Genomic DNA, 15,414 nt, shown 5'->3' with positions numbered 1-15,414 from the left:
GGCAGCAAACGGGGGTCAGCATGGGTGCTCTGACCAGTCTGCAGCTAAGCAGCCCCATACGCAGCAAGCTGCGATGCACTGTGTGTTCCAACACCTGTCTATTATTATCTTTTTCAGCAATTTGAGCTACAGTAGCTCTTCTGGGGGCTCGGACAAGACGGGCTAGCCTTTGCTCCCCGCATGCCTCAATGAGCACCCATGACCCTGTCCCCGGTTCAGCATTTGTCCTTCCCTTGACCACTTCTGGTAGGTACTGACCACTGCATACCAGGAACATCCCACAAGTCCTGCCGTTTTTGAGATGCTCTGACCCAGTCGTCTAGCCATCACAATTTTGCCCTTGTCAAAGTCGCTCAGATCCTTAAGCTTGCCCATTTTTCCTGCTCCCAACACATCAGTTTCAAGAAATGACTCTTCACTTGCTGCCTAGTATATCCACCCCTTGACAGGTGCCATTGTAACAAGATAATCAATGTTCACTTACCTGTCAGTGGTTTTAATATTTTGGCTGATCGGTGTAAGTGTCTGTGACTAACCTACCAAGTCATATTCTTTGTATGTCAAAACTTTGCAAATAAAACAGATTAGAATTGTGAGCTTGTACCAACACTGATAGTACTTTGACGTTTGTAGAGCAAAATCTTTACTCAAAACAATCTTTGCTTTTTCAAGATAGAAAAACCTTTCCATTTGCTTTAAGACCACCTCTATCATTCCTGCCTCCAAGAAACCAACATCCACATGTCTTTATGACTACTGAACCATAGCACTCACCCCCATTGCCATGAAGTGCTTTGAAAGACTGGTTCTGGCTCACATCAAAAACATTATCCCCCCCACATTCGACCCACATCAGTTCGCCTACCGTCCCAAAAGGTCTACTGAGGATGCCCTTGCCACTGCCCTACACATTGCTCTGACCCACCTTGAACTTAACAACAAATACATCCAGATGCTGTTTATAGATTACAGCTCTGCCTTCAACACTATCATCCCTGCCAAATTAACCACCAAACTCCTCTCCCTTGGCCTCAACTCCTCCCTCTGTAACTGGATCCTGGACTTCCTGACCAACAGACCTCAGTCTGTTAGGTTAGGTGACCACTCCTCCTCCACCCTGACCCTCAGCAAAGGTGCCCCTCAAGGCTGTGTTCTGAGCCCCCTCCTTTTCACCCTCTTCACCCACGACTGCCTGCCAACTTACCCCTCAAATGTTATAGTTAAGTTTGCAGATGACACCACAGTTATTGGCCGTATCACCAACAATGACGAGATGGCCTACAGAGACGAGTTGAGCACCTCACATCATGCTGTACTACCAACAATCTTGTCCTTAATGTGCAGAAGACAAAGGAGCTGATTGTGGACTTCAGGAGGTCTCGAAGCTGCAGCCACTCCCCCATACACATCAATGGGGTGGAAGTGGAGCGTGTTTCCAGCTTTAAATTCCTTGGAGTCCACATCAGCGAGGAATTTTCGTGGACATGAAACACCCAGGCCCTTGTGAAAAAGGCCCAACAACGCCTGCATTTCCTGAGGAGGCTGAGGAGCGCCTGTCCACCCCCCAAAATTCTCACCAACTTCTACCACTGCACCACAGAGAGCATCCCGACCATCTGCATCTCAGTTTGGTACGGCAACTGCACCTCTGTAGACCAGAAAGCTCTGCAGCGGATCGTCAAGGCGGCCCAGCATATCACCGGTACCCAGCTCCCAGCCAGAAAAGACATTTATCACAAACGCTGCCTTCGAAGGGTCTGAGCATCAGCAGAGATCCCACCCACCCCAACCATGGACTGTTCTCCCCCCTGCGCTCTGGGAGGCGCTACAGGAGCCTCAGAGCCCGCACTACCAGGCTCAAAAACAGCTTCTTTCCATAAGCTGTTGCCCACCTGAACCTGGCTACCCACTGAATGTCTGTAGATATTTTTAAATATTTTGTACTCCAGCTCTTTTTTAACTTATTCTTAGCTTTTGTCTTCATGTGTGTATATCTTATACTATGTTTGCTGTGTTTGTCTGTGTCTGTCTTGCACTGTTTGGTGAAGCCACAGCCCTCATTTCATTTTTTTAACATGTGCCTGCACATTGTTTTTAATGACAAAAAAATTGAATTGAATTGAATTGTATTTGAACATTCCTTGGTTCAATCACTACACAACTTTGAAGACTTCAGGATGCAAAGCTGCAATTTATTGCAGAGAATCACGAAAAACGCAGGGCAACGATGCCATCGTATGATCATCATATGATGGTATTGATGAACGATACCATAATGTGATCAGATAAGTGTTGAGGTTCTTGGCAATACTCAGCCCCAAGGACAACTTTATGTAATTACGTGATTATTTATATTAGTTTATTTCCATGGCAGAGTACAAATTAATCAGCATCACTGTAAATGTGAAACAGTTATCCAAAAGGTCCCATTTCCACACACGCAGTCTCTGGACACACATTAAAAGAGCCAAACGGAAAGAGACAGATGGACTTCATTATGGGGCCTGACAGACTGTACTAGTAGAGCTGGGACAGACAACTCTCTGGATCACCAACCAGATGTACAGTGAGCTCCATCTGCAGTGACATAATCATTGTAGAGTCAATGTTGTAGGGTCTAAGGAGTTGGTTGTCAGGGCAACAGGCGATGACATACATTTCAGGCGTTAAGATAATATTCTCAATCTAAAGCAACTCAGAGGAATTGATTAGGTGGATTCTGAGTGCCTTGCCCAAGGAATATTTGAGAGACCTCGTGACTGTTCATGGAGTTATTGACAAGCTGCAAAGATGCAACTTGCAACATTCTGCAACCGGCTATTTTCTCTGACTGCTAACCCTGTCACCCAGCCTACCATGGCAGGTGACGACAGGGAATAAGTCTGTCATAACAGAGCAGCTGGATCACTTGCTGCAGTTCATCTTCATGCTGGGTATTTGTGGTGCGATTTCGCAAAACTTAGTCATTATGAATAAAGCGACCACACAGGAATTTCGCTTGGGGGGGGGATAAAAAAACAAAAACAAAAAGAAAACAAGCTGAAATAATTTAGATATATTTTTGGAGCAAAATTTCTTTGTCACTTCCTCTGCAACGAATCGCATTTGAGGAATGGTCAGTTTTACCTCATGCACTGAATCAGTGTTGGCAAGCTAGCTAACAACTTAGCATGCAAATAAATCACTATGCAGTCACCTCTATGTACATTAACAACGCATACGCTCTGGATAATTTGACTGCAATTACCTTTTTTTATCAGTTAATATAACTATCATAGAGTGTGCATGAGTGTATTGTTTACATTTCCACAGCATCAGCCCATTATCCAGCAAAGGATCAAATATAATATTCCTTTTTTCTAACCTTAACCAGCAGTAGTGAAACTGACCCCAGACCATCACTAGGTTTACACTATAGGCCTTTAGATGATGCAATTGTCAAGAGAATATTAACAATTAAAGGGACATGGTTACTCACAATTCCAGGTAGTAGAGGAGAGAGGATTTAGTGTGTGTGTGTGTGTGTGTGTGGGTACGATGATGTACATCTTAAAAAGATCGGTTTTCAATCTACAATATGAGTAGATGTGTATTAATGTTGGAAGGGTTGGTAGTTTTTTTGCATTTTCTTTCTACATTCTACTTGCACAGTCATTTGCAGTGTTTGTACTGCTGTTTGTACCCGACAGAAATACTACAAATGTTCAATTTCCCCTGCATTCTTCAGACGTTAGCACAGCTTGCACATACAGTTGTTGCTGTCACTTGATAAAATGCTATAAGCTTTATCTTTTTACATTCTATGTCTCTGTTGTTTATTGTCTTTATCATTTCATCCTTCTGCTGCTGTGACAACTAAATTTCCCAATAGAATTATCTAATGTAATCTTAAACTCAAACAGCACAAAAGATGTCAGCGTGTACTGATTTGTCATTAGATCTTATCTCGTACCAGGAGGATGAGCGAAGCACAGTGGCAGGTCATCTGTAAAGTGCACAAACCAGAGCGCTCTTTCGGCCCAAAGTTAAACCGCAGTACACTGACCTGGACAGTTACGTGATAGTGTTGCCTCAGACAGTTAAAACAAAGCTCGTTAGCGCCATCAAACCATACCATTCCAGCTCAGACAATTAAACCATACCATCTTGGCTTAGACCAAATGAAAACACACTAGGTTTGAATCCAGCCTGGGGCCATTGATCCACCCCATCCAATTAAATAAGCAAACTTGCTTGCAAAAAATAATCAACACCTTCTCCTGCAAAAACTTAATTTCCCCTCTTTTTGTCATTTTATATGTGCACACAAATAAATTCAGAAAACTGACTTTCATAATTTCTTCCCGCTGAGCTCTTACCCTCTGGTAGAGAGTTAAGGTACTGCTTCATCAAGCCCTGCACCCTCTCCTGGTAGAGCTGGATCAGAACATTGTGGAACGCTGGGCCCGTCTCCTCCCACGTGTAGATGATGTGCTCCAGGTAGGGGATTGCCAGTTCCTTGAAGCCCTCCCTCAGGAAGTTCAGCACCTTGTCTCGAGGCAGAGTCTCCACCTCCGTCAAGTCCTCTGTGAAGATCTGGAGAAGGGAGAGAGTTTTTTTGTTGTTATAAACAGGGAGGATGGATAAAAGCTTCAGCCAGATGAGATAAAGAAAGTGAGCGGGCACCCGTCACTTTTCCTTTTCTAGTTCTCTCTCTAAATGTGTGGGATATCTGGTGACTCGAACACGCTATGGAGTAAGAAGAAAAACAAAAAAGCAAGAGTATAACCACAGCCAGACAGAATATATGGTAATCTTCATGACAAATAAAAATATGAACATTTAAAAGATTGATAATGTATGCAGGTGGACTATGAAAGTAAATGGCATAAGTACGTTCACCGTTGTGTTGCGTTTCAACAAAGTTTGATTGCTCGATAACAGCTAACTGTGATCCAGGTACAGGGTATAGTTCCTATGTCCCCTTCATCATGTCCCCTCACCTTCAGCCCATCTTCAGCACAGATCTTCAGCACCCAGGGGGAGAACTCGAAGATTATTCCCAAATTCTCCATCCCTGTGAGAGGCAACATGTGGCGGAGTTTAAATCAGAAAGGTAGGGTTCAAACCCTGAGAGCAGCACTAAGGAAGTCCAGAAACTAAGAATTGAGGCCCGTTACAGGACCAAGTCATTCCTGAATTGGAAATTAAAAGTCAGAGTTGGAATTCTACAAAACTAACATGCACAATTATTACAAAGAACTCCGTCTCAGTATCACTGGTGCAGAGAGGTATTGCCGACTAATAGCAAAAAAACTGACATACGGTTCAAAGTCATAAAGGACCTCGCAGTCAGTCCCAGAAGGACCAGTACAGGATAGACATGACTGTCTTCCAACATATAAAGTACACATTCAACATTCAATCTGGATCAAAACAGAAAATATTTCTCTACTTTCTATCTGGTTTAAATATCTACTTTAGATTGCAGCTTTGACGCCAAATTCCACACCTCCCACATACACACAGCTCTATAGACAGTAGAGGACCTGCATATTCTCAATATTTCTTTGGCACAATATTATTCGAAGTGAATACTGTCTACAGTCACTACAATCACAAATCATGACCAAAGTTATGGTATGTGAAAATTTACTGGACAAATAAAACAAACTCTGACACCAAATCACAAAAGACTTGTGAGATACGTGACAGCGCCAGCAGTGCAGCTGTACCTAGTCTTTGGAGGTACTGCACTGTTCGCTCGTGGCCCTTCAGGGGAGAGTTGGCCTTAGTAGACTGATCCAACAGCACCTGGAGGGCTAGAAGAGGGCAAATGAGGTGAAGAGAGATGGGAGGAAAAGGGAAAAGGAAGGGGGGGTTTAGACAGGGGTGGGTGGGGTTACAGAGAGTAAGATTAGTTAGGATTGTGGAAAGATGTCATTTACTTTGGGTGATGCTGTGTTACTTAATTCCTCCATCAAAATAAATTAGACGAGGCAGATGTATCGTGTTAATTGGGGGCTGGGGCCAGCTGGTTTGGATTGGCATGGCTCACGAAGGAACGAGAGAGCGACTTCGCCAGCATTACATCACAGCAACAAATCTTGCTGATTAAAGACAGCTGTACTCGCGGCGAGAGCAGCCCAGAACACCAACACGGCCCAAATAACATTAAGGGCGCTCTGATCTGGGAGGATGACTGTTCCACCACATGCAGGGAATCCTCCTCTGGACGAGTTCTGTGGCCTGACAAAGCTGTTCCACCCCATGCCCGCCATGTACAATGTTGTTACAAACCCGTTACCAATATCCACAGAACTTGAGCATGATGTAACAATTCCAACAATGACAGCTATTGCGTACGGAAAGGAAAATGCTGAGGTGGACACTGGTCTGGCATCAAAGCAGCGTAGGCGGTCGTCATGACAACAACACAGTGTTGCCAAAAGCCAACAAACCAGTTTTGAATGAGAAACCAAGTCAAGATGTTTCATTTCACTTTAGTGCTGAGCATTTATTTTCACCTTGTGACAGATAAACCAGGATATGACCAATTAACTTGAATAGTGCAGCAGCACTGAAGGCACATGAGTTTAAATACTTGGGGTCAACTGTCCAAAGTAACGGGGAGTGCAGAAGAGAGTACAGGCAGGGTGGAGAAGAGTGTCGAGAGTGATTTGCGACAGAAGGGCACCAGCAAGAGTTAAAGGGAAGGTTTACAAGATGGTAGTGAGACCAGCTATGTTATATGGTTTGGAGACAGTGGCACTGATGAAAAGACAGGAGGCGGAGCTGGAGGTGGCAGAGCTGAAGATGCTAAGATTTTCACTGGGAGTGACGAAGGAGGGCAGGATTTGGAGTGAGTATATTAGAGGGACGACTCAGGCTGGACGGTTTAGAGACAAACCAAGAGAGGCAAGATTGAGATGGCTTGGACATGTGTGGAGGAGAGATGCTGGGTATGTTGGGAGAAGGATGCTGAATATGGAGCTGCCAGGGAAGAGGAAAAGAGGAAGGCCAAAGAGGAGGTTTATGGATGTGACGAGAGAGGACATGTAGGTGGCTGGTGTGACAGAGGAAGATGCAGAGGACAGGAGGAGATGGAAATGGATGATCCGCTGTGGCGACCCCTAACGGGAGCAGCTGAAAGTAGTAGTATAGGATTTAGGACTCAAGAGGATTAAATTGCTTTTGGAGATGCAGTTTAGAGCACTGCTGTGGGGTGTGCTCAGGTGGCACAGCAGACATTTATTCACAGTTTGAATTACAATTACCACCTGAGTGGCCGTAGGCACCATGAAGTTTTGTTTAAAAAAAAAAAAAAAGTCCATCCTTTTCCTCCCCAATAGTACTTGGCAAATTAACCCACTCTTCCGAGCTGTCCCAGTCGCTGCTGAACCCCCGCTGCCGATCTGGGAAGGGCTGCCGTCTACCACATGCCTCCTCTGATACATGTGGAGTCGCCAGCCACTTCTTTTCACCTGACAGTGAGGAGTTTCGCCAGGGGGAAATCTTCAGATTTGAGTTAAATGATTGACTCAGAGCATCAACACAGTCGAAAATAAATTATTTAAACTCATTACAGAAAGAATAATACATTTTAGAAATCTAACAAGATGCTGATCACAATTTATTTGTAGGAAGAAAATTAGATTTTGGGACTCGTTATTCGATGAATGACTTATGAAGATGGCGTAGTGCCAGTTTACCCAGAAGCCCATTCTCTCACCTTTCTGATGCAGACCCTTTTTCTCGTACAGAATAATGAGCTCGCTGTATTTGTGTGCTTTCTTCAGGACGTACTCGCTCTCCTCGATGTGGCAGTGGTTGTTCTCCAAACGTAGGAGGGGGGACACCAGGGCCACGTTAGTCTGAAAGGGTAAAAGGCCAAGGGGTGAATGGAACATAACTCGACTGTTCTCAGCTTAGTCCTTTCTTTTAAACCCGTGTTTTTCACACATAATCAAAGCCCAACATGTGAGGGGAAAGTGGGGGAAAGACCAAAAGAAAGCACACAAGATGGAAATTACTGCAAAATACCCAGGAGTATTCTCAAAAGAAATGTTTCTCGAACCATGTGGACACAAAATGGATTTCTAAGAAGAATTCCAGACAAATTTATAGTATCTTTAAAAAGTGTATTATGTCCAGTGTGAACAACCAGGAAGTGAGGAGGCAAGGAAGCAAACCCCGGGTATCTAAAAAGATCCTGCGAAATAAAACCAATTCTGATTCTATTCATTCATTTATGTGTTGTTCATATCCACTTAATCCAATTTTACGGTTGCATCAGGGAGGATCCAATCCCACGAGGCACTGGGTAGATACCCTAGACAAGTCCAAAATCCATTGCAGGGCCAACACAAAATCATACAAATTCATACACGCACTATTCTAAGTTTGTATCCATCTGTCTATGTTCATCACTATTGTGCTATTTAGCTAACTTAGCATGTCTTTCAAACTAGAGGATTTGGGCAGCCGTCGTGCAGCGCCCGGGGACCAACTCCAGTTCGTCTTGCCTTGCCTCGGTCAGGGGCACAGACAGGAGTACTAACCCTAACATGCATGTCTTTTTGATGGTAAGATGCAAACTCTACACAGAAAGGCCGGGGTTGAACCCAGGACCCTTTTGCCGTGAGACAACGCTGCCATTGCTCATCCACCATTGCCTTATCAAGGTTAACTTCTAAGACTTGGTGACTCATCCCTTCAAAAAAACCCATTAAGGATAGTAAGTACAGTACTTCAAATATAAGCAAAAAAAAGTAGAATTATCCTTTAGGTCACAGTAAGAACAAGACTGAGCAGGGAGTCAGAAATGGAGGAAAATACTGGCCCGTACATGCAGGTAGCACTTCAGCAAGGTGGTGTCGATGATCTGCAACAGTTTCTTGCGACTTTTGATGGTGGGTGTGCCTTCCATGAGCGGAGATGTAGTGGAGGGGTCCGAGTCATTCAGCTGCTTGACAAGATGGCTGCGTTTCTGTCAAAAAAAGAAAGAAAAGGTTTGACTCACTTATATTAGTTATCTCCGCAAGGGATGATATGTTTGGTCATGTGTGTGTGTGCAAGTGTGTGTCTGTGGCTAATCTCGCAAACTACCGGACCTATCAGGCGAAAAAAAATCCGGCCAATTACCCCACTCTTCCAAGCCATCCTGAACTCTGCTCCACCCCCTCTGCCGATCCGGGGAGGACCACAGACTACCAACTGCCTCCTCCGATACATGTGGAGTCGCCAGCCGCTTCTTTTCACCTGACAGTGAGGAGTTTCACCAGGGTGATGTAGCACGTGGGAGGATCACGCTATTCCCCCCAGTTACCCCTCCTCCCCGAACAGGTGCCCCGACCGACCAGAGGAGGCGCAAGTGCAGCGACCAGGACACATAGTGACGCAAAATCAGAAGAAGCCCACATGGGCTTCTTCTGAATTTGCCGCCATGTCTCTTAGGAGGTTAGCTAGGCTAGCTATCGCCATAGCAATGAAATACGCCTGGCAAGATTTTGCGTCACTTCCTTCCATGGCTGTACCCCATCTAGCCACAACCCACAGACATGGCCAATTGTGTCTGTAGGGACGCCCGGCCAAGCCGGAGGTAACACGGGGATTCAAACCGTCAATCCCCGTGTTGGTAGGCAACGGAATAGACTGCTACGCCACCTGGACACCAGGTGAAAATGTTTTGTGCACAATTATGACTGCATGATGAGGAACCTCTCGTGGTTGTGGTGATGAAGAACAAAAAACGTTTGTTCTCACTACCGCCGCTCACTTTGTTCATTCACTCTCTAGCTTGCTTGACCAATGCTGCTTTCCAACGCTCCCCGTTGAGTCAACCGTGCGCATGCGCGACTCACATCTACGGTTGAGTGAGATCGGGCAGCGATAGTGTCAAAACCAAAACATTATGTATTTGGGTATGAGTCTTGAAAGTAAATGAGAAGTTGATCATATTTTGCAAGCCAGCATAATCATTCACTGCTGATCTCGGCACAGGAGAACTGAAGGAACCCAAAATAATTTGTCCCATTTCTCACCTGCCCGCGAGATTATAGCATATAGATTTAGACTATTGCAAACTGTTCTCTTCTCTCACGTCTCTTCTCTCTCGCTGAATGATGTCTTCTCCTTTCTCTTTTTCTGTGTGTGAATGTTGTGATGCGAGTCTCCCTTGTGTGTACGTGCAGTCTGTCCTCCTCCTAGGTTTCCATGGTGATGGTGGTCGCCACCTGGACACTGCTTGGCATCCCCCTCATCACATTTTCTTTTTTCCCCCCAATTGTATCTGTCTAATTACCCCACTCTTCCAAGCCATCCTGGTTGCTGCTCCACCCCCTCTGCCAATCCGGGGAGGGCTGCAGACTACCACATGCCTCCTCCGATACATGTCGCCAGCCACTTCTTTTCACCTGACAGTGAGAAGTTTCGCCAGGGGGATGTAGCATGTGGGAGGATCACACTATTCCTCCCAGTTCCCCCTGCCCCCTGAACAGGCGCCCTGACTGACCAGAGGAGGCGCTAGTGCAGCGACCAGGACACATACCCATATCCGGCTTCCCACCCGCAGACACAGACAATTGTGCCTGTAGGGATGCCCGACCAAGCCGGAGGTAACACGGGGATTTGAACCACTGATCCCCGTGTTGGTTGGCAACAAAATAGACCACCACGCTACCTGGACGCCCGCCTTCCTTCATTTTACATCATAAAAACCACGATGGTTAAACACATTTCACGTGTTTTAATAAGGGCTTTGAAATTATGATAGCCTGATCTCTCATTTTATATTACACTTGGTCGCATTCGTGCAAGGCGCCGCCGAGGAGGCTGCACATCCACAGACTGACAGGCAAAACGTTTATATTAGGTAGATTTTTAAGCTTGATTATAAGGTAGATTTTTTTTCTTTTAGCTGTTTTTATCCCCATATTTCCTGTTCAATCAACTGGGGCGCTGTGAAGAAGTCTTACAATGGCACGAAAAACACTGGTTTTTCTGTCCGTGTGTTCATGTACGAAGGACAGATACATACACCTGGCAGAGATCTGCAGAGTGCACTCCTCTACTTCATTATTGGATCATCTCATTACACTCATCACTCCATTACTACATAATGTTAAAGCCAACTCACATGCACACAACCACAGACTTTAATATCGTTTGAAATGAGAGGACATCTCATTAACCCCGACTGACCTAAACTCCATATTGTTCCAACTTACCGAGATTTACCCCAGCATTAAACCAGGTGTTTTGGATCCTTTTCATGTGAAGGACCCACAGCCAGATGCACATCATTAAAACAAGTGACAAATACCCTCAAAAATGTGGTAAGATTTTCACCCCGGCATCTGCCAACGGGAAGATTTTTGCTCCTATTGAGCATTGAAATGTATACTTGTCAACAACACGTATGGGAAAGTGAAAACGAGGATGAGTACATATTCTTTCACATCCTTGACATTTGGGAATGTAATTCTCGTTTTGAAGACTAAAACTATTCCTCATTTTGGTTGGAATGTCTGTCCTGTGTCCCGAGATGTCACTGAAAACCACTGCCTTAAACTGATCCTTATATTCCTTTATTAAAAATCAAGTCCTACAAAATGTCTCTACTTCAGATTGCCTTGAACATTATTCTTGTGGGGATCTCTCCACACACACACACACACACACACACACACGCACACGCACACACACACACAGTACCTGTGTGAGATAATCGATAAGAGCAAGATGGGCCTTCTCGAGCTCGGCCCCTGACAGAGTAGGCAGGGGGTTGGGGTAGTGTAGCTGCTTGCGGTAGTCTGAAGGGAGCAGATCAGGGTACAGGCCGATCACATGGGTAGGATCTGTGAATTGCAGAAGAGGCACACTCATTGCATTTTATCAAGTGGTACAATTATTTGAGTTTGACTGGTGGTGTGTGTTTTTGCTAAAGACTGTGTGTCACACACAGTCGCAGCACAAAAATACCTCGCCTCATCATCTCTGGATCATATTCTCTTTCATTACTGGAGGTTCTGCTGCTAGCGGCTGTGCAGCGACTATAGGCACAAGGCTTGTGTCTGCACTGCATTCTGTTTCCCACCGACCCAGGACTTTAGCCTTTGAGACTTCTGTCTGCCTTTTACAGGTCTATCTAGCCTGGAAAAAGGATCGCTGTAATGGTAACCCTGTTTTTGTCCTGATAAGGTTTTTTTTTTCTTCTGTGGAGTTCTTCCTTGTCCAAATCAAGGGTCTAAGGGTAGGTGGTGTTGTGACTGTCATTTATTCTGTTTACATATGTTGAAGGGTATAATATAAAGCTGTCTGAAACCCAACTGTGAGTTAGGGCTGGACAAATAAATTTGACTTGACAGCTTGAATGCCCATATTAGAAACTGGAGTGCTTGACAACATGATTATCTTCAAAAAAATAAAATAAAAATAATTGTCCCTTAAGAGAAATTTGGCTGGGTGAAACAGTTTAGGATTAAAATTACACTTACAACACATTACATTACATTAGTCATTAAGCCAACGCTTTTATCCAAAGAGACTTACAATAAGTGCATTTAACTTAGGAAATCAGGAGAACTACTAGACATCAGAGGTCATAAGTGCGTCTAAACAAGCATCTAAGAGCAAAACCAGTGCTAAAGTAAAAGTGCAAGAAAGAGATTTTTTTTTTTAAATGAGTGAATACAATAAGTGCTAAGAACAAGTAACAGGGTAGTAGTTCTTAAAGAGGTGAGTTTTCAACCTGTGCCGAAAGATGGGCAGCGACTCCACTGTCCTGACATCAGTGGGGAGTTCATTCCACCACTGTGGGGACAGGACAGAAAAGAGCCGTGACCGGGTCAATCGGCAGCAAGGGCCTCTGAGCGACGGGGCAACCAGGCGTTCCAAGGCAGCAGAGTGAAGTGGTCGGGCGGGGGTGTAGGGCTTGACCATGGCCTGGAGATAGGAAGGAGCTGTTCCTTTCACTGCCCTGTAGGCTAGCACCAGAGTCTTAAACTGGATGCGAGCAGCTACTGGGAGCCAGTGTAGGGACATGAGAAGGGGAGTTGTGTGGGAGAACTTAGGGCGGTTGAACACCAGACGAGCTGCAGCTTTCTGAACAAGCTCCAGAGGTCTGATGGCCAATGCCAAAAAAACAAAAACAAAAAAAAAAACACTCAAAAAAGAACCCTACCTGTGCCAAGTTTGGCAAAGACCTGCATGGAGTCATCGAACCTCTTCTGGCAGAACAGATTGAAGGCGTACAGGTTCTGGATATGGTGAATCTGCTGCTTCTTATCCCCGTCCGAATCATCCTTCATCTTCTGGTTGGAAAGAAAGCGAATTTAATCACCTGACTATGAAGCATCTTTGCCTCCGGGGATTGTGATGACTACATGAATGACCATTTTCTGTCTTGGAAATGCCAGTGGGGGGGGGGGGGGCTAGAATAGTCAAGGTCACAGGTTTGGAAGCAGAGAACACTTTTTTGTCTTCATGCTCTGCACCTAATCTAGTTAAGGACTTTTACATCGAGTCCTCTTAATTTTACAATTGAATAATCTGATTTCAATAACATGGTTTAATGGTCGTCTCTGAAGTGAGTGCTCACCGCCAGCTGAAGAGCCAGCTCAAACTGCTTGTCCTGAAGAAGCTGTCGGATCTGGCTGGCTATCGACACCGGAACCAGGCGCCACACAAAGTGGTTGCTGGCAACGTACACAATGTTTGGCCTGTGATAAATAACAGAGAGAATAATGAATAAGGTTAGTAGGGAGCGTGATCTCAGAAAGTGACCTCTGTAGTCAAACAGGAATTCAGTTCACTATCAAGACAGTACTGATGGAAACAATAAAGGACATTTTTTTGGGGGGGGGGGGATTTTCTTCCTTTTTCTCCCCAGTTGTACCCGTCCAATTACCCCACTCTTCCGAGCCGTCCCGGTCGCTGCTCCACCCCCTCTGCAGACTATCACGTCTCCTCCGATACATGTGGAGTCGCCAGCCACTTCTTTTCATCCGACAGTGAGGAGTTTTGCCAGGGGAATGTAGCGTATGGAAGGATCACGCTACTGCCCCCAGTTCCCACTCCCCCTCGATCAGGCACCCCGACCAACCAGAGGAGGCGCTAGTGCAGCAACCAGGACAAATACCCACATCCGGCTTCCCACCCGCAGACATGGCCAATTGTGTCTGTAGGGACACCCGACCAAGCCGGAGGTAACACGGGGATTCGAACCGGTGATCCCTGTGTTGGTAGGCAACGGAATAGACCGCTACGCTACCCGGACGCCCCCTGACATATGTTGTTTTTACAATGCCAAGATTATATCTGGACAGCACAACAAAAGGTAACTATACACTCATCCACTCTTGGCTGTTGAGCAGCTCCACTAGAACTACAGTTATCGCCTCGCTAAGTAGCACTAGCTTTTGAGGGGAGGGGAAGAGTAATTCTCATCGACTTTCCCCAGACCAGAGTCTCTGAACCAGATTCAAACAGACGACAGCGTGACCATGAGCGCAGTTCTCGAAGCTCTAGGTTACCGGTTTAACTTTGCCTTACCCGCCTGAGGTGATGAAACGAGGCCTCTGCAGCTCCACATTCTGAACCAGCAGCCTCGGCTCAAAGGTCCGGATCTCCACGTACCGGGGCAGGACTGCTATGATGTAGGGAGGTTGGTGTTCTGAGGAACAGTTTAAAAAAAAAGAAAAGAAAAAGAATAGATGAAAAGAAAGTCACATTTTTTCACAGTGCGTCACCTGAAATTGAATCGCTACTGACGTACCACACAAATGTGACACACTGACAAACATCTGAGGGTAAAGACCTGCCTGATGAATTAGTTTCTGCCTGCCTCTCCAAACACATTCAAAAATTTATAAGACATCCAGCCTGAGGAAAAAATAAAAAGGGGTCCCTTTTTGCCAAACAGTTGATGAGATTAAATTTGAAACAATTTGGATACACTTATAGGGGGATGGTGATTGGTAGGTAAAGACTTCGCTACACAAATAATAAACACATCAATAAACACATGATTATCCAGTACAGTGGTACTCAATCATCTGCTATGGAGGAGCTTTTGTATGTAGGTTTTCTTTCCAACCGAACACAACGCTAGCCGATTTCACTTAGTAACACACAGCCGGTATAGTATTGTGTTGGAAAGCAAACCTGTAGTGCATACACACGACGCCACACGGTCAGTGACTAAGCAACATTAATCTAATACATATTTCAGATGTTTAATGTTGGATCCCCGTGAAGAGTCTTGTTTACAAAGTAGATTTTTGTTGTCCCAGAAATGAACTCGACCACCGCATTTTCTAGCAAATCCAGCTACAGGCTACCAACATTTAATCGAATCTAAATTTGACTTTTCAGGGGGACAAAGATGGAGTGCTTTTTTTAAATTGTTTTCTTTTGCCATCTGGGATATGCACT

At 45.1% G+C, this 15,414-nt stretch overlaps 1 protein-coding gene across 2 annotated transcripts in view; it reads right to left on the bottom strand.

Annotated features, from left to right (window-relative positions):
• Positions 1-15,414, bottom strand: part of vps39 (VPS39 subunit of HOPS complex) — a 41,339-nt gene that overhangs the window by 20,137 nt on the left and 5,788 nt on the right. The window contains exons 9-17 of one of the 2 annotated variants that reach the window (XM_056295657.1): positions 14,533-14,653; positions 13,580-13,700; positions 13,163-13,292; positions 11,695-11,837; positions 8,828-8,968; positions 7,712-7,853; positions 5,715-5,801; positions 4,983-5,056; positions 4,359-4,575 (exon numbers count right to left, since the gene is read on the bottom strand). In XM_056295657.1, the coding sequence (XP_056151632.1) occupies positions 4,359-4,575; positions 4,983-5,056; positions 5,715-5,801; positions 7,712-7,853; positions 8,828-8,968; positions 11,695-11,837; positions 13,163-13,292; positions 13,580-13,700; positions 14,533-14,653 (1,176 nt within the window). The remainder of the gene's footprint in view (positions 1-4,358; positions 4,576-4,982; positions 5,057-5,714; positions 5,802-7,711; positions 7,854-8,827; positions 8,969-11,694; positions 11,838-13,162; positions 13,293-13,579; positions 13,701-14,532; positions 14,654-15,414) is intronic. The other variant, XM_056295658.1, reaches the window with a different exon arrangement.

This window comes from Lampris incognitus, chromosome 16, assembly GCF_029633865.1.
Source record: "Lampris incognitus isolate fLamInc1 chromosome 16, fLamInc1.hap2, whole genome shotgun sequence".
Taxonomy (NCBI): Eukaryota; Metazoa; Chordata; class Actinopteri; order Lampriformes; family Lampridae; genus Lampris; species Lampris incognitus.
The sequence above is the reverse complement of the archived record's forward strand: the minus strand, read 5'-3'. Positions and strand labels throughout refer to the sequence as shown.